The sequence below is a fragment of the Ceratotherium simum genome, chromosome X (assembly GCF_057802395.1).
Source record: "Ceratotherium simum simum isolate JZ-2026a chromosome X, ASM5780239v1, whole genome shotgun sequence".
In the NCBI taxonomy this organism is placed as follows: domain Eukaryota; kingdom Metazoa; phylum Chordata; class Mammalia; order Perissodactyla; family Rhinocerotidae; genus Ceratotherium; species Ceratotherium simum.
The window spans coordinates 95,737,905-95,755,878 of record NC_141940.1 but is presented as its reverse complement, the minus strand read 5'-3'; the positions used below and the strand labels follow the sequence as shown (position 1 = coordinate 95,755,878).

Sequence of the window (17,974 nt, the reverse complement as noted above, 5' to 3'; positions counted from 1 at the left end):
CAGAACGTACCCCCATCGTTAAGCAACGTATGACTGTCATCTTTGAGTGGTATATGTTGTCTTGCTATTTGGAAACAGAGAAGTTTTTGTTTATTTTAAGTTTGTTTTTGACTCAAGCATTAGTTTGAAACGTGCTTTAGTGAACCACTAAGAATTATTTCATAAGTAGCCTAAAAGAGGTTTTGACACAGTTAGGACTCCTGAAAATTAGTGGGAATGCAGACTTGTTTGAAAATGGGGCTTGGACATAGAAATTTGTTTGAATTTTTTTATCTGCATTTTATTTATAGGGCAAGATCACCTGTTGCCTGAAGCAGAAGAAATTACTATGATTAGTATTCAGCTTGCTGCTAGGTTCCTCTTTACCACAGGATTTCACACCAAGAAAGTAATCCGTGGCTCTGCCAGTGATTGGTACCTTGCTTTGAATTTCCATTCCTATTATACTAACATTTAGTTTGGTTCTTTAATATACTACTTTATTTTTTCCAAACCATGATAATCTTTTTTCAGATTTGGAATGCAGAATAAAAAACTCTTGGTAGCAATAGTGAGAGAAAGCATATTGAAGTAATTACTTAAACGTGGCCTTTTGTTATTCAAAAGCTGGCTTTTGGCAGTATTACTTTGTATCACGTTGTTGACATTCCTGTACAAAAGATTATGGGATGATGCTTAAGTCTAAGCTATTTAACCATGAAATTATTAGGTTTTAGCTTCCCTAGATTAAATTCTGCTGTAGATTAAAAAGGTAAAAAATTAAAATGTTTCCTAAGTTTATAATTGTGAAAGTTCAGAGGCCATTATGATACGTTGATTTAACAATTTTTACTTACTTATCCAGTAGGAAGATGTTAAGGGAAGGTTGGAGGGCAGATATTGTTTGTCATTGAACCTAGGAAGAGACTGGTAATGGATTTGTAGAGGACTGTATAAGCTTTTATCTATCTATTTTGTCACACTGAGAATAGACCAAGTCATGATATTCATCTGTCTTTTTAATGTTAGTATTAGAAGCAATCACTGCTGCTCTCTCCAGTAGTAAAAGAAGGTCTTTGATTTTTATTTGGTTCATAGAAAGAGACCCATCCCTAGACTATAGGAAACATGTTACTGAATTGATATTCATAAGTTTTTTTGTTTTGTCTTAGGTATGACGCATTGTGTATTCTCCTTCGTCACAGCAAGAATGTACGTTTTTGGTTTGCTCATAATGTCCTTTTTAATGTTTCAAATCGCTTCTCTGAATACCTTCTGGAGTGCCCTAGTGCAGAAGTGAGGGGTGCATTTGCAAAACTTATAGTTTTTATTGCACATTTTTCCTTGCAAGATGGACCATGTCCTTCACCTTTTGCATCTCCTGGACCTTCTAGTCAGGTAATTGCACAACTTTCTAATGATTTAAATGCTTACAAATTAATTCTGTTTCCTGGAAGTTGAAGTCACAAAAATATGTACATCTAATTGATGTTTACATAACTAACATGTCTGCACATATGCACACACAACACGCGATCTGATGTATATGAGTTCCATTAAAAGTACTTCACAGCAATGAATAATGATTATTGGCTCTTTAAAAACATTCTTTAAAAATTAGAACAGCATGAAGGCTCTATAATGAAATCTACCTGGGATCTTCATTCCCTTCCCTAAGAAGCAATCCTTTTTAGTTTTCTTGTGTGATCAGTCCTTCCAGAAATTTCTGCCTGTATTCTACATAGATATATATGCATGTCCTTTTTTATGCAAATAGAATTATATCATACCTGCACCTTGTTGCTTTTGAAAAAACAGCCAATGTTTTATCCTTTATAGGCTTATGACAACTTAAGCCTGAGTGATCACTTACTAAGAGCAGTACTAAATCTCTTGAGAAGGGAAGTTTCAGAGCATGGACGTCATTTACAGCAATATTTCAACCTGTTTGTAATGTATGCCAATTTAGGTAAGAGTTTAAGGTTTCATAATTCTGTTTTAATGTATTATATGAAGTGGTGAAGTCATTTAAATCAAGTGATGAAATATAACCTGATCTAAAATAGAAACAATATTCCATAAAACCTATTGTAAATTTTATCTGAAACTTTTTTTACTGTGCTTTTCACCTTGTACTTTATAGTTTAATTTATGCATTTTCTTATCTCTGTAGTAGACACAGGTCAGAATCTGTGTCTTAATCATATCTTTATCTCCTGAAACAGTGATGCCAGATCTGTCTGCTTTTTGAAAATACCAATTCCTAAGCCTCATCTCACACCAATTGAATCAGAATTCTCAAAGCTAGTGAAAGGAATCTATATTTTCAAAAGGTCCCCAGATGGTTGTGATATTCACCAAGTTTGGGTAGAAGACTTAGTTTGTACATACGTACGTGTGTGTTGAAGTAAACTAAATTAAAATTAAGGATAATATAAATATTCACTTAAGGAATTCACATAAATTACCCCGTTATTGATACATTATTATCTCTGTATAATAAGTCTCCTTCTCAAAGTAACCTGCTCTTTCTAACATCACCTGATGGTTTGTTTTCAGTGATTCTATAATACTTACCGTAAAAAAATGCTATAGAATCTTATACTTACTCTGTTAACAGTTTGTGACAGCATTCATATTTTTGTGTTGCCCCCTGACTAGATTGCGGAGATCAGAGCTTTGCACAATAGCACTCAGCAAATGTTTGCTGAATGAATAGATGGATAGTTAGGAATATCATCAAAAATGCTTCCACTGTCATTTTGATGTTTGTTAATTGGCTTGGGAGGGGATAACTTTCCTATGATTGGAATTAGAAGAATTAGGTATCAGTCAATCAGATGTTAGTACACTGATCCCAAAATGACTAATTTATTGAGACATTCCAGTTAGAATTTTAATGAATAATAATGTATATTTGACCAGATTGGGAGCTAATTTGGAGACTTAGCAGATAGTTTTGAATAACTTCTTAAAAGTTAAAAAACAAAAAAACAACTTATATCCAGAATTAAGTTCTGTACCCAAACATCCCTGTCATTCTAGGTTTTTTGTGTGTGAACTTACTAATCATCAATTGATCAGTGGCCCTTTTTTTTTTTTTTTTTTTTTTTTTTTGCTTGAGGAAGATTCACCCTGAGCTAACATCTATGCCAATCTTCCTTTATTTTGTATGTGGGCGCTGCCACAACATGGCCTGCGATGAGTGGTGTAGGTCTGCGCCAAGGATCTAAACCCAAGCCACCGAAGTGGAGCACACCGAACTTAACCACTAGGCCACGGAGCCAGCCCCTGATCAATGGCCCTTTTAACATAACATTCTCCTTTCCGTTTGTCTCCTTTTCCCTTTCCTTTCCATACTGGAGATGTTTGGGTATTTGTAGTTGAGAAGGAAGAGAATATTTATTACACAAACAAGCATGATTGGAATCTGTATTTCAAACTTAGAAACGCCAAATTTAGGCCATCACAAAAATCCTATTTTGTTTAACTCCCTTTTTAGCTATTGCCTATTCACAAAGCATATATCATTGATCCATAATGTAATCTAATTAAAATTTCCCTGCTAAAAGCAAATATGGGTCTATAAACTTAATATGAAATCCTTAAGACAGATATGCTTTGGGGTTCACAATTGTTTGGATTTAAGAAAGGTAAGGTAGTGCATGTACCATGCAATATGTAACATCCCTTTAGCACGGTCTGAGACAGCACCTTATTATCATACACATTAATATTTCTACAGTAACACATGGATGTTCACACTGAGAAGAGGATAAATGAAGACTGTAAATAGCCTCTTGTCAGTTCAGGCCAGATGTTCCCACCAAACATATTTTGATACCAACTTTATGAAGAACTTTGTTTATATTTATGATAAGAGCTTTTTGAATCTCAGGATTTCAGATAAGGGATTGTGGGCCTGTATTTATTATACTTCTTGGAACGTGGCAATAAATAAGACAATCTACTGTCTAATGGGATATAGAAGCAAATAAAAAGGTAGTTGCCATAAAGTATGTTAATGGCTGTAATAGGGAAAATACGAAGTGCTATGGAAGTACATCATACCTGATCAAATGTGGGGATCTGTTGGTTGAGTTTTCCATCCAGAGTGAACAGCAGGTGCGAAGACTTGGAAAAAACTCACCGTGGCTCATTGGAGGAAATGAAAGTTATTCAGTCTGGCAAATTGATGTAAGATGGGGATAGCAGGAGTGGAGAGCAGGATTCTCCGATCATGCTATTTTGGCAAGCCTCCTGAGGGATTCTGGAGTTTACCCTGAGAGCATTGATGAGCCATTGTAGAGTTTTGAATAGACATACCTTCCAGAAAGATCACTCTGGCTACAGTGTGGAATGGATTACAGGGAGAGTAAGACTAGAGATTGTTCAAATGTTCTATAGGCAGAAGATCATTGTGGCCTGTACTGAGGAACTGGCAGTGAGAGGGATATAAGTAGGACAGATTCTGGTGCTTTTTATTAGAGGTAGAGTCAGTAGGATTTGGTGATTGGATATTCAGGGAAGGGGGACATGGAAGAAATGTTAAGAATGCTGCCTAGAATTCTGACTTGATGAACTGAGCCAATAGTGGTGCCGTGTGCTGAGAGGGGAAACACAGAAGGAAGAACAGGGATGAAGGAGAAAGATGATGAGTTCAGTTTGGGCAAATTGTTTGAGCCTCTGTGACACCCAAATAGAGATAGATATTTGTCTGGAAATATTGTGGAATCATCTGAATGGAAATAGCTGGAACTTGAAGCCATTAGAGTGGGTTTGATCATCCAGGGAAAGCATACAGTGTGAGAAGATAGCCTGGCATAGTAACTTTGAGGATCATCAGGGGTTTTTTTTGGTTTTTTTGTGTGTGTGTGTGAAGATCAGCCCTAAGCTAACATCCGATGCCAATCCTCCTCTTTTTCGCTGAGGAATATTGGCCCTGAGCTAACATCCATGCCCATCTTCCTCCACTTTATATGGGACGCCGCCACAGCATGGCTTACCAAGTGGTGCATGGGTGCGCGCCCGGGATCTAAACCTGCGAACCCTGGGCCGCCGCAGCGGAGCGCACACACTCAACCGCTTGCACCACTGGGCCGGCCCCCAAGGAGGAGCATCAGTTTTTAAGAGACGGGAAGGAGGACTCACAAATGAGACCAAGGAGAAGAGGTAGAAAGAAAATGAGAGGAATCCAAGAAGGAGGAGAGTTATGGTTTGAGAATTATTCCTTAGCTTTACACCAGGAAAGAGGGCAGAAACCAAATTGGCATGGGTTGAGGCATGGGAAAATGAGAAAGTAGAGACCAAATTTAGGCATCTTTTTCAAGAAGCTTAACTGTGGAAGAAAGAAGCGAGACAGCAATTGATAAAAGAATTCTTAGTTCTCACTTAATTTAGTTTTTACCGTCCTACCTAATGGTAGGATTGCAGTCTATGCTAGTCCCCCAGACTCTGCAGGCCATAGAAAGTATTCATCTTTCTTATGGCCCAGTAGGATTGGAATGTCTTGGTCATTATTTAACCATTTTAATACTTAAATCCAGTTATACTAACTCAGTGGATTTTTTGTTCTGGTTAAATAATTCTCTGAATGCTCAGTAAAAGTGATCTGTTTCTGATCATAAAAATGATAGAAAAATATTTCTTAGATAACTAGTTTATTATGAAGCCCTTGCCTTCCTAATTCTTTCCTCTCATATAATTCTCCCTCTTTTCCCACTTCTCCCTTCTTCATTATAGGTGTGGCAGAGAAGACACAGCTTCTGAAATTGAGTGTACCTGCTACTTTTATGCTTGTGTCTTTAGATGAAGGTCCAGGTCCTCCAATTAAATATCAGTATGCTGAATTAGGCAAATTATACTCAGTAGTGTCACAGCTGATCCGTTGCTGCAATGTCTCATCAAGAATGCAGTCTTCAATCAATGGTAAAGTTGAATTCTCCGTGCTTTGCATTGGTTTTAAAATACTGCTGGGCATATATAGTACTTGATTAAAAGTAATTCTGAAGATGATTAAATATAAAATGAGTCTAAAAGGACCATGCTTTGGAATATTTTATAGTATTTTGAGTCCTACGCTTTTTTCACATTTAAAGGAGATCTTTTTCTGTCTACTTGCTACTGAGGATACCTTGTTTATGAATTAGTTTAAGAATTAATTTTTTATACTGGGCCGGCAACATGGCTTAGCAGTTAAGTGGACGTGCTCTACTGCTGGCGGCCCAGTTTCGGATCCCGGGCGCGCACCGCTTCTCCGGCCGTGCTGAGGCCACGTCCCACGTATAGCAACTAGAAGGATGTGTATCTATGACATACAACTCTCTACTGGGGCTTTGGGGGAAATAAATAAATAAATAAAATTATTAAAAAAAAAAAGAATTTTTTATATAGGCAAATGCCAGTGTTGTCATTTAAACTTTGCATTTTATTATCTTGGTATATCTGATCATTGTTAACATCTTGGTATATCTGATCATTGTTAACGCCTAATATATTACTTTCTTCATTGTACTTAGGAAACTTGATTTAAAATGTTATTTTTCTAAAACAAAAAACTCAAACTATTTTCTACGGTGAAAGCTGTGTGTTATTGTGGAGAAGCCTATTAGTTTTTCATTGATGACAAATCTGTATTCTAGGTAATCCTCCTCTTCCCAATCCTTTTGGTGATCCTAATTTATCACAACCTATAATGCCAATTCAGCAGAATGTGGCAGACATTTTATTTGTGAGAACAAGTTATGTGAAGAAAATCATTGAGGACTGCAGTAACTCAGAGGAAACTGTCAAATTGCTTCGTTTTTGCTGCTGGGAAAATCCTCAGTTCTCATCTACTGTCCTCAGTGAACTTCTCTGGCAGGTTAAAGGAAAATAAATATTCATATGTCTCCATAATTTGATTTTTTATTCCTTTAAATAAGTTATTCACCATGTCTTAATCTGTTTTTAGGTTGCATATTCCTACACTTATGAACTCCGGCCCTATTTGGATCTGCTTTTGCAGATCTTACTGATTGAGGACTCCTGGCAGACTCACAGGTAGATACCCTTTTCTTGTTACTTGCCCAGCTTTTAGTCATAACTGAAATTGCCAGTCAGTGTGTATTTTTTTTTTTTTTTTTTTTACCTCTTGGGGATCTGATAAATGTTTTATCTTAAACAAAAACAAAAACTTAAGACAAGAATGAAGTGCCTCCCTTCGCTCACAATTTTATTTCGTTTTTCATTTTTTTCTCTCATTGCTGGAGTATACTTAATGTACCAACTCTTTTCTTTCAACTGATTTTTTTTTTTTTTTTAAGTTAAGGAAAACTAGCATAAATGGTAAATATTTTGGTAATATTTGGTAAATATTTTAATTTCATTAATGATGCCCTAGGGTTATTTTAGGATTAGATTACATTAGTTTTAGAATTAGTCACATGAGATAACATTTGGTTATCTAAAAATAGTCCTTAGATAAGTATATAGTCAATTCCCGTTATTCATGATGGTTACATTCTATAAAGTTACTGAAAACACTGAATGAGTGAATACTCCTAGCAGAAATATGGAGTTAGGTTCCTACAAGCCTCTAGTTACATTTTTGTCAATCAATTAATACATAATCTTTTTTTATGTGTATTTCTTTTTAAAGACACCTTATTTAATATATATTGCTGACTCGTTAACGCTGAACTCATGATAACTCGGTGTCTGAACGAAGGTTATCTAACGTTACTTTCTCTCCAGGGCACATCACAGCCTTCTTGGGCTTAGGAATACTAGATAGCACTTCAGCAGTACACATTTGGGGTTCATTTTAAACAGTGAAATTTAACAAAAAGCACAAAATTGTGGAAAGGGTGGCACTAAATAGCAAAAAGGACACTTGTTGACAGTATGAGCTGAAACAAGCAGAGTATCACTTTGTTCCACTTCAGCTGAGAACATGCATGCTGGGCAACTCATTTTTTGCCACTGTTCACATGACCGCACGAGCACCTTGAGTGTTGATTTTTGCCATTAAAGATAAAGTTTAGCAAGTAGGCAAATTCGCAAATATGGAATCTGAATAATGAGCATCAACTATCATTAGTTTTTTAGTATATGAGAAGTTTCGAGTGTAATTTTTTTTTAAGAACTAAGACTATCCCTCAGGCTTCTTCCAGAGTTCCTCTTATTTGTTTTTTTACAGTAAAAGCTTAGTGTATTATCTTTAATCCCAAGAGTTATATAAATGATGATAAACTATGGAATTAGTTGACAGCTCTGGCAGATTTTATAGCTTCCCTCCCCATGTGAACGAAAGTATAATAGTTTTTTTTGGGAAACAATTTAAAATCTGTATAACAGACTGCCTCCCATCTGTCAATATAATAATTAAAACAGAAACTTCAAATCAAGTTCTGTAACAACAAAATGCTTAAAGAGAAATTACAGTCTTGAATCTTAGTGGAGATTGCAAATGCCAGAATTAATGAATTAATATTTTCAAATTATCTCCACAATTACCATCATAGATTTTGAATAGTCAAATTAATGTTGTAAAAATAGCATTAAACCAGAAATCAATTTTCGTGAGACACAAAATTTGGTAGTTCAAAACTATAGTCATTTATTTTGAGCACTATCCAGCAGCTTTCTCAATATGATCAAAGGATTTGAAACTTTTCTTAAGAGTTGGTTTTAATGGAATGTTTTACTATTTTTTTAAGAAAATATTTTAAGCATGTATATCTTTAAACCTATTAGTCACATCTTAGCTATCTTGTTTCATTAGAGCAAGTGATAATGGTAAAGGCACATATGCTGGATTAAATATGGGAAATTGATTTGTGTAATGAGATTAGTAAGATTATTATGTTGTTATGAATCCCTTGGCCCAAGCTTCAAAATAATTTACTCATAGTAAGCTTTTAGTTCATTGAATAAGCAGTGTTCAAATATTTATGGAGGGGCCAGCCCCGAGGCGTAGTGGTTAAGTGCACGCGCTCTGCTGCTGGTGGCCCTGGTTCAGATCCCGGCGGGCACCGACGCACCACTTGTCAGCCCATGCTGTGGCGGCATCCCATATAAAGTGGAGGAAGATAGGCACGGATGTTAGCTCAGGGCTGATCTTCCTCACAAAAAATATATATATATATTTATGGAGCATCTGCCATGTGCCCAGCACTGCTAGGCATTGGGGAACAAGGCAGGCAAAGATAATATTGAAAAAACGGCAGTCAAATCCAGTTAATACTAATGGGAAGAAAACATGATATGGCGGAAATAATGGCGTACACTCCATTATCGCTTGACAAAACTGAAAGTAAAAACAGAATATACAGTGACTGCAGTGTTTCAGATTAAACAGCAAGAAGCCTCTACATGGTTGATTGTTTGGTCTGAGATAATTAAACTTTGCAAAATTACAGAAGTAATAATTTCCAAACAAAAAAGATTTTATGAATGTAATGCAAAAAAGTACTTGCGTTTTGATTTGGAACATTCTATTAAGTAAAATATATGGTGTACATAAGATATTTTTGTTAAATTACTGACTGTACAGGTAATGTTTCTTTACTGAGGTAAAATTCACTTAACATAAAATTCACCATTTTAACCATTTTTAAAGTATACAATTCAGTGGCTTTTAGTACATTCACAGTGTTGTGCAAACATTACCACTATTTATCCCCAGAACTTTTCTGTCATCCCAAATTGAAACTATGCCCATTAAACAATAACTCCTCATTCCTCTCTCCCCTCAGCCCCTGGTGTAACCACTATTCTTTCTCTGATTTTGCCTGTTCTAAGTAACTTGTGTAAGTGGAAGCGTACAATATTTGTACTTTTGTGTCTGTTTTATTTCACTTAACGTAACGTCTTCAAGGCTCATCCATGTTGTAGTATGTGTCAGCATTTCATTCCTTTTTAAGGCTGAATAATATTCCACTGTGTGTATGTACCACATTTTGTTTACTGTCAGGTGATATTTTTAAAAAAGAAACTAGGAACATTTTTGCCCCTACAGTCATTTTTTAAATTATTTGTTAGAGGGGCAAGAACAAGAAATTGTATACTTTCCAATTATATTACTTTTTCATAGTCACTGGATCCTAACTTACCTTCAGAAATGCAGTTTTATAAAAGGAACTGACTTGAAGCAAATTCTTCTCAAGTACAACGGCCATAAACTCAGTTGTTAACTTTAATTTTAAAAGTTGGTATTACTCTTAGTGTCCTGAATTAACTTCTGGTAATGTATTTGAATTAAATATATAGGAAAATCATTTTGTATTGGTAATAAGTTGGTAAGAGCACAGACTCCTGAGTCAGACTGCTAGGCAGCTATATGACCTTGGGCAAGCTATTTAACCTCTCCGTACCCATTTTCTTATCTGTTCAAGGGTTTAATAACAGTATCTGCTGTCGAGCATTAGATTACGTGACTACACCAAAGACATTTATTGAGTGGCTCTTAGTAGGCAATCAATAAATGTTAGCGGCTATTTGATTTTAGAAGTTTTTATTTTATAATCTGGTTCTCTTTCAGAATTCATAATGCACTTAAAGGAATCCCAGATGACCGAGATGGGCTATTTGACACAATCCAGCGCTCTAAGAATCACTATCAAAAAAGAGCATACCAATGTATAAAATGTATGGTAGCTCTCTTTAGCAATTGTCCTGTTGCTTACCAGATTCTACAGGTGAGGGTTTTTTTTTTTTTAAATAAATTTGTAGAAATCTGAATCAGAATTAAGGATTCTGGGCCAGCCCTGTGGCTTAGCAGTTAAGTGCGCGCGCTCTGCTGCTGGCGGCCCAGGTTCAGATCCTGGGCGTGCACCGACACACCGTTTCTCTGGCCATGCTGAGGCCGCGTCCCACATACAGCAACTAGAAGGATGTGCAGCTATGACATACAACTATCTACTGGGGCTTTAGGGGAAAAAAACAAAAAAAAAAACCTTAAGAATTAAAGATTCTGTTTTAAGAGAAGAGAATCGTGAGAATTTGGAGTTGTCGTTTTAAGTTAACTTTGAAGAGTATTCTGAAACCTTTTACATATATAGTTTCATTTTCTTTTGAAGGGCAATGGAGATCTTAAAAGAAAGTGGACCTGGGCAGTGGAATGGCTTGGAGATGAACTTGAAAGACGACCATACACTGGCAATCCTCAATACACTTACAACAATTGGTCTCCTCCGGTGCAAAGCAATGAAACATCAAATGGTTATTTCTTGGAGAGATCACATAGTGCTAGGATGACACTTGCAAAAGCTTGTGAACTCTGTCCAGAGGAGGTAAAAAAAGCCACCAGTGTGCAGCAGATAGAAATGGAAGAAAGCAAAGTAATTCTTTACTTTATAGGCCAGTGTTTATGTATTAAAGATAATGTAAAAAAAAATTATGTTGAAGTTTTGTTTGTTTTAATGTTTACTATATATGGCCTTAAGTTAATGAGGGAGCCTTCTTTTAGAGAAATTTCTGTGAAATTGCCTGAAATGTAGTATTTCTAAGAGAACCCAAGTTAGGTTTTTTTCAGTTGCTTTAATTTGTTTATCTGCAGTAAAAGAAAAGTTGTTAGTGGGTCAGTTTTGTAGATTTTTTTTAAACATTTATTTCAAATACAAAAAAAAATAAAAATAAACTTGAATTTGCCTACGTAATTCTTGATCTTTAAATATTTTAAATTAGGAACCAGATGACCAAGATGCCCCAGATGAGCATGAGTCACCTCCACCTGAAGATGCCCCGTTATACCCCCATTCACCTGGATCTCAGTATCAACAGGTAAATAGGGATCGGTTTGTGTTTTTATCCCTTAGAACCAATTTTTATGCTTGCTTTAAAGGATGGCTAAGTTTTTTGTTGTGACTGTAAAATAATAGAGGGATTATCTAAACTAGCTTTGGGGGCATGATCAAAAGAGGAATGGTTAGAGTGGGATCACAGTGTGGTGTGTTTGAACTTGCCCCTGTGGTGTTTTCCTTGTCAAACAGGTGCCCCTCTTGTACTAGTAGTTAAAGTTAGTAAAACTGTGATAATTCATGTCAACATAAAATGATAATATTTAGTACAAAGGATTATGATAACATTTTCTGTTAGGCTAAATCTGCAAATGGATTCTGTAGACATTAAGATGTGGCAATGAAGGAAGAAGTTCTTGGTTACTTAGCCTAAGACTTCAATGACAAAAATTGTTGAAAAAAATCAAGGATTTGACAGATTTCTATAAAATTTCCTGTAAGATCAATAACTAAATAAATAAAATTTACATGAAGAAATTTTCTAAATGAGGACTTTTTTTTCTAAAACCGAGACGTGACTAATGCAGATCTTTTTTTTTTTGTGAGGAAGATCAGCCCTGAGCTAACATCCGTGCTAATCCTCCTCATTTTGCTGAGGAAGACCGGCTCTGAGCTAACAGCTGTTGCCAATCCTCCTCCTTTTTTTTCCCCCAAAGCCCCAGTAGATAGTTGTATGTCATAGTTGCACATCTAATGCAGATCTTTTGAGGCGGTGGTACTCAAACTTGATTGAGCATCAAAATCCCCTGGTGTGTTTGTTATACCACAGAGTTCTGGGTCCCACCCCAGAGTTTCTGACTAAGTAGTTCTGGGATGGGACCAGAAATTCTACATTTCTAACAAGTTCCCAAGGGATGCTGCTGCTAGTCTGGAGCCATACTTTGAGAAATAATTATTTAAGGTATTCTTTCTTATATTTCAGGGTGGAAATTGAAGCATGCTGAGTAGTTAGAAAATGCATATTCGACATATTTATTTTCATAATACGAATTATAGAAAGTAAAGCCCAAAATCTTCTTGGCTTGGCTGGTGAGAATGTACAGAAAAGTGCGGGTTCAGGGATTATAAAAGGTTATGGAACCAAATCCTCAAGGGGAAATGTTACTTTCCTCAGCCCTGAGAAAGCTCATATATTATTAATCATGCCTGGTTAATCCATTATCTTCTTCAACATTATTTTGTTTTCATTAACATCATTCTGTGTTAGTTATTGCTTATGCAGATTTTATATGCTCAATCAATCAGATTTATCATATGGAAGTTTCAAGGTGCCTGGAAGAGTTGGAATAGATGTGTTCTAGCTCACATATCATTTTTTTTTGAATATTTTTGACCATGAGCTGTGATCCCTTGTTTGTCAAACTTGGGTCTAAATAATTTTTGGCACTAAAAATCACTTTGGCCAAAGATTTATACAGACCTACACTGCTCTTATTTGGGCCTTTGGAGTTTGCATTTAGGGTAGCTTTTCTCTTTTGAAACCAATTATTTTTTTTTTCCCCACCATTATCCCAAGTATATTTATTCTTTGTAAGTCCCAAGAATAAAAGAAATGTTTGCATTTCCACAAACTTCAGCCTGTGATTAAGTTTAATACATGAAAAGTTTTAACATGCAGATCTCTTCTCCCCTCCCAGAATAACCATGTGCATGGACAGCCATATACAGGCCCAGCAGCACACCACATGAACAACCCTCAGAGAACTGGCCAACGAGCACAAGAAAATTATGAAGGCAGTGAAGAAGTATCCCCACCTCAGACAAAGGATCAGTGAAATGCACATAATTAACTGGTTCCATCAAGACTGTGCACCCAGGCCTTACAGTCCAACCTTTTTCTGTGTCTGGCTAATATTTAAAACTAGAAAAACTATTCCTAATCAACATGGAGTGGAGAGTTTATTCACTGTCTTATCTGCAGAAATTTGCTGTCAATATATAACCCGCCTGCAGTGGAAAGTGTATAGTGTTTTGTAATAAATGGCCTGATGCTAATGTGTAAATGGCAAAGGTGTATATAGTATATTAATGTTTGACTGTTAATTCTTAAGCAAGAAACTTTTTTCTTGATGAGACTCACAAATCTACAAAAACTACAAAAGTTAATTTTCTTGTTATACCCATTGCACTCTGCAACCAGTGTTGCCTGCCTCGTGGCAGTTGGATCAACTCCTTTACAAAACAAAAAATAAACCAACAGCAACAAAACAGAGCCCATCCATGTCAACCACACCAACAGTTTCATGTTAATTCTTTGCCACTGGAGTCAGTTTTACTATGAGCAATGTAAGGCTGGTAACCTTTAAATTATTTGGTTGATGTGGAAAATTGGTGATGTAACATTGTTTCTAGATCTTTTTCATTGCCTTTTTATTCTGATATTAGGTTAATCACTTTGAAGCTATAGTTATGCTGTAACATTTAGCATGGCTTCACACCAGGTTAGTGTAGCCAGTGAGGAAAAAAATTACCATAATGACAGCAGTTGTCCCAGTGTGACAGCTGTATTGCTCAGAGCTTTTCCTTCTTACACCTAGAATATAAAATATAAAACAAGGGGAGAAATGTGATAAACAGGCGGTTTTCAGTTACACATGTGTTACTTACATCTAATGTTTGACAGTTCACTCTCTGGGTGGGATAAAGAAACTTAAGTATCAGTAATGGGAATTTTAAAAGATTTAAAACAAATATGCAAAAATTTGCTATGCCAGGATGCTTGAAGCATAATAGAAGACTGTATTTGGTGTGCTTGTTGTGTTTCTTTGGTAGAGCTTATTAGGTGAATCTTCTAAAACTTTCCTTCTGCTGGATCCCAGTGAAGTGGAAGTCATCAGAATCCCACAGTACTTGGAGTACCATTGCACCAAGATGTCTGGCTGAGTTTCTGCTCAGTCACAATTTTACTTGAAAGCAAGAATTGTCCTAGCTCCTTTTCCATTATTCCAAAAATTTTAACATTCGAAGCAGGGTCTAATTAAAAAGGAAACTACTAGTTAGTTAATATCATTGAGGTATCATAATTTCAGAATAAACATTTAATTAAAGATAGGGAACTCAGTTAATACTGTATTTAAAAGAAAATTGGTAACTTGAATGTGTGTAATTTTTTGGAACCTGTCTAAAAACCAAATACCCCCTGCAAACAGATACAGTCCACCGTATTCTATTTAAATATTTTGCTGTTTTATTTTATAGAAATTATTTTGCTGAATTCACAAATAGAATTTGATTTAAGAAGAACTTTTTGTCCTGTGGTGTGTTTTTGGTTTTTTGGTTACTTTTTTGTCCTTTTGTTTTTTTCTTTTTCCTGAAGGACTGCATATTAAAATGAATTCTGTGCATAGCGTGCCTAGGCATGACACTGAATTTTCAGGAGTTCAGTCACACTGAGTTTCTGTGCACAGAAATATTTGACCTTTGCCCTTGACTAAAGATTTAGAGAAAACAGGATGTTAACACTGTAAAAGTTTCCTAACATAATCAATCTTGTACTTTTTGTATGTTTTTTATATACGTGTATATTTAATGAGCACAAGCTTGGTTGTATTTTTTACAATTCAGTTAATAGGAAAATGTTTTGTCAATAAGGCTATAGTTGGATCTGAACAAAGCAGAAACAAAATTGAGAATTGCATTATTTTGTGATTAAAAGGGGCAGGTATTTAAGATAAAGCTTTGGGTATCTTATTTGCAGTACTCTAGTCAATCTATGCTTCTAGGTTTTCTGTAACATTAGTAAATTTTGAACCAGATAGATCCTGTTTTTACCTTAAGTGTATTACATCTGAGTTTACGTTTGAGCGAAAGTTGTACACACAGTTTGCAATTTTCCAGTTGGTAATTTTAATTTAAAAGTTCCTCAATTTCAAGCATCCTTAACAAGGAGCAAAAAAAGGTTAACTTTATTTGGACAAGTTGCTATCATAAAATATATCATCTCACCATCTGAGAGGTGATTTTTCTATTTCCTGCTCCTTAACAAAAGTATGTGATGTACTTAATTTAAAAACTTGACTGACTTCCTAGATATGGAAAACTTGACATTTTTAAAAGGCTGTGAACTTTTCTCCTTGGAGGGAGATCCCACCTTGGTTGCTTTGAATTTATGAGTCCCCTTGTGCCAGGTGAGGGCTTGTGAATCATTTTCCCCTCCATTTGAGGAACATGGTCTGTGTTGTGACCAGGATCAAGGGAAAGTGAACGGAGAGAGTTATTTTTGTTTTTTTGTGCAAATTATTTTCTATATTTAACTCTTAAGGAAGCATTAATGTATAACCGGAAATTTTAAGATGCATGTTATTGTAAGAGCAACATAGTGGTGATTTTGAGGTCTTTTTTTGAACATAAATGGCACATTTTAAACTTCAAGTCTTCAAAGTGCCTAAAGATTATTTAATTCTCCCTCAACTGATTTCTTGAGCCATATATATATTTCCTACTTTAAATGTTTGTTGCAGAATCGCTAGTCTTCCTATCAGAGAAGTACCCCCAGGATTCTAAATGGCATGATTACTTTGTAGAAGACAGTAGAATCTCTTAACACAAAGACTGAAGATATTTTTGTTGTTAATCTGTGTGAACAAGGGCTTTGCCCTGTGGCTCTAAGTATTTCAGTGCACAACTTGGTAGAAACCATATTGCTGCTGTTTCTAAGCCCTCCACCAACCAAATTTTCATGTTCAGCATTGTAGAGGCAGAAATAAGAACATAATCACATTTGGGGTTTTTGTCTTTTGTTAATTTTTCTTTCAATGATAATTTCCCAACCTTGTGTCTTTCAGCTGTTATGAATACAAGTTTAGAATTATTAAAATGTTTTATATTTTTTTCATGATTAACTTTTATTAGTGAATGATAAGTAGTTAATCCTAGTAGTGGTTAAAAAGATGAAGAGCCTTTTTTTATTTGAATTACATTTGTAAGTGGAAGCAACAGTCTGAATATTCATATGACCACTCCAAAATAGTTACTTTCAGTTTTTTCTTAGTATTTTTACAGCTTATGTTCTCCCATGAACTCTTCGCTGAATTTTGTGGTTAATTTGGTGGATATATCCTGCCTTAGAATTATAACTGGACAAGCAAATTGCCTTTTCATTGTAAGTGCCCAATTTTGGTCTCTAGTTTGAAAGTACTACATAACTGCTGAGAAAGTAAAACAACACCCCCCTCCCTGCAGTTTTCGTGTTACTGAGAAAAAACCATTCAGTACTGGTTTCATGGTAGGGCTCAACCAAAATTGGTCCTGCACCTACGTGAGTGTTTAGTGTTTGAAAATAAGATTTTGAGTGTGATAAATCACTACAGGAGTGCTAAATGTATTAAGAACTTTCTGCCGATTGTATTTATAATGATTATTTTACGTTCGCAGAAATGTAGCATTTTTCCTCCAAATTTATAGGTGTAAGAAAAAAGGGGGAAAGGTGCGCCATGTTTTAAACTTGCAAATGAGTGAAATTTTATTTTGAAATCCAGATTCCCTAAAGGAAATTTCACCACCCAGATCACACACTTCTCAGCCTTTTACAAGCCAACAGACTGACTGAAGATTGTCCACAGTTCCTAAGATTTAGCACATACAAAAATAAAACTTTATAAATTAAATTTGGGTTTTCCCTTTTATTTGTTAAAATAAGATTTCTAAACAGAAGGTAAATTAGAGGTGTAATAGATTTGAAGGGAACTTAAAAAGGGAAATGTTTATAAGTACAGGAATCCGGCCTTCTATCCAGAGTATCTTCACATCTGAGCAGTTCCAAAGTTGAGCTGTGATTCCAGTTGCTGGCTTAACCGTTCATTCTAAAACCAAGATTCGGCAGACACTTTGGTATTTCAAAGTTCATTTACATAATCAGAAATAAAGCAGGTCACACCTTTTGAGGGGAGTTATAGAAGTGGAGATTCAGTTAATTCTCTAGCAGATTCCATCTGCTCTGCTTTTTAGTATTTGAAAAGTAATTCTTTGTTGCTATGTTCCAAAGAAGTACGACTTATGTAGAAACCTGTTGGTCCTTCCCTAAGTTCGAGTTACTTCAAGGACTGCTGCTGAAGACGCACATCCCAGATTTTCATGAGATTCTATGTACTTTTAAAAACAGAAGACTAATATTTAACAAACTAGTGTTCCGCAGTTCAGAACACTCCAGTTGGATTGCACCGTTTGAATTTGATTTTCAAGTATTTTTAGCTACATGAATACACCTAACAAAATAT

General features: G+C 35.6%; 1 protein-coding gene across 6 annotated transcripts in view; it reads left to right on the top strand.

Moving 5' to 3' along the window:
• The window catches only part of USP9X (ubiquitin specific peptidase 9 X-linked), a 171,921-nt gene extending 154,556 nt beyond the window's left edge, over positions 1-17,365 (top strand). For 4 of the 6 annotated variants that reach the window (XM_087426854.1, XM_087426852.1, XM_004435026.3 and 1 more), the window contains exons 36-45: positions 291-414; positions 1,152-1,377; positions 1,819-1,948; positions 5,722-5,907; positions 6,621-6,841; positions 6,932-7,020; positions 10,502-10,658; positions 11,040-11,300; positions 11,647-11,742; positions 13,397-17,365. In XM_087426854.1, the coding sequence (XP_087282980.1) occupies positions 291-414; positions 1,152-1,377; positions 1,819-1,948; positions 5,722-5,907; positions 6,621-6,841; positions 6,932-7,020; positions 10,502-10,658; positions 11,040-11,300; positions 11,647-11,742; positions 13,397-13,534 (1,628 nt within the window). In that variant the 3' untranslated portion in view covers positions 13,535-17,365. The remainder of the gene's footprint in view (positions 1-290; positions 415-1,151; positions 1,378-1,818; positions 1,949-5,721; positions 5,908-6,620; positions 6,842-6,931; positions 7,021-10,501; positions 10,659-11,039; positions 11,301-11,646; positions 11,743-13,396) is intronic. The other 2 variants (XM_004435027.3, XM_014791057.2) reach the window with 1 other exon arrangement.
• The last annotated feature ends 609 nt before the right edge of the window (positions 17,366-17,974 follow it).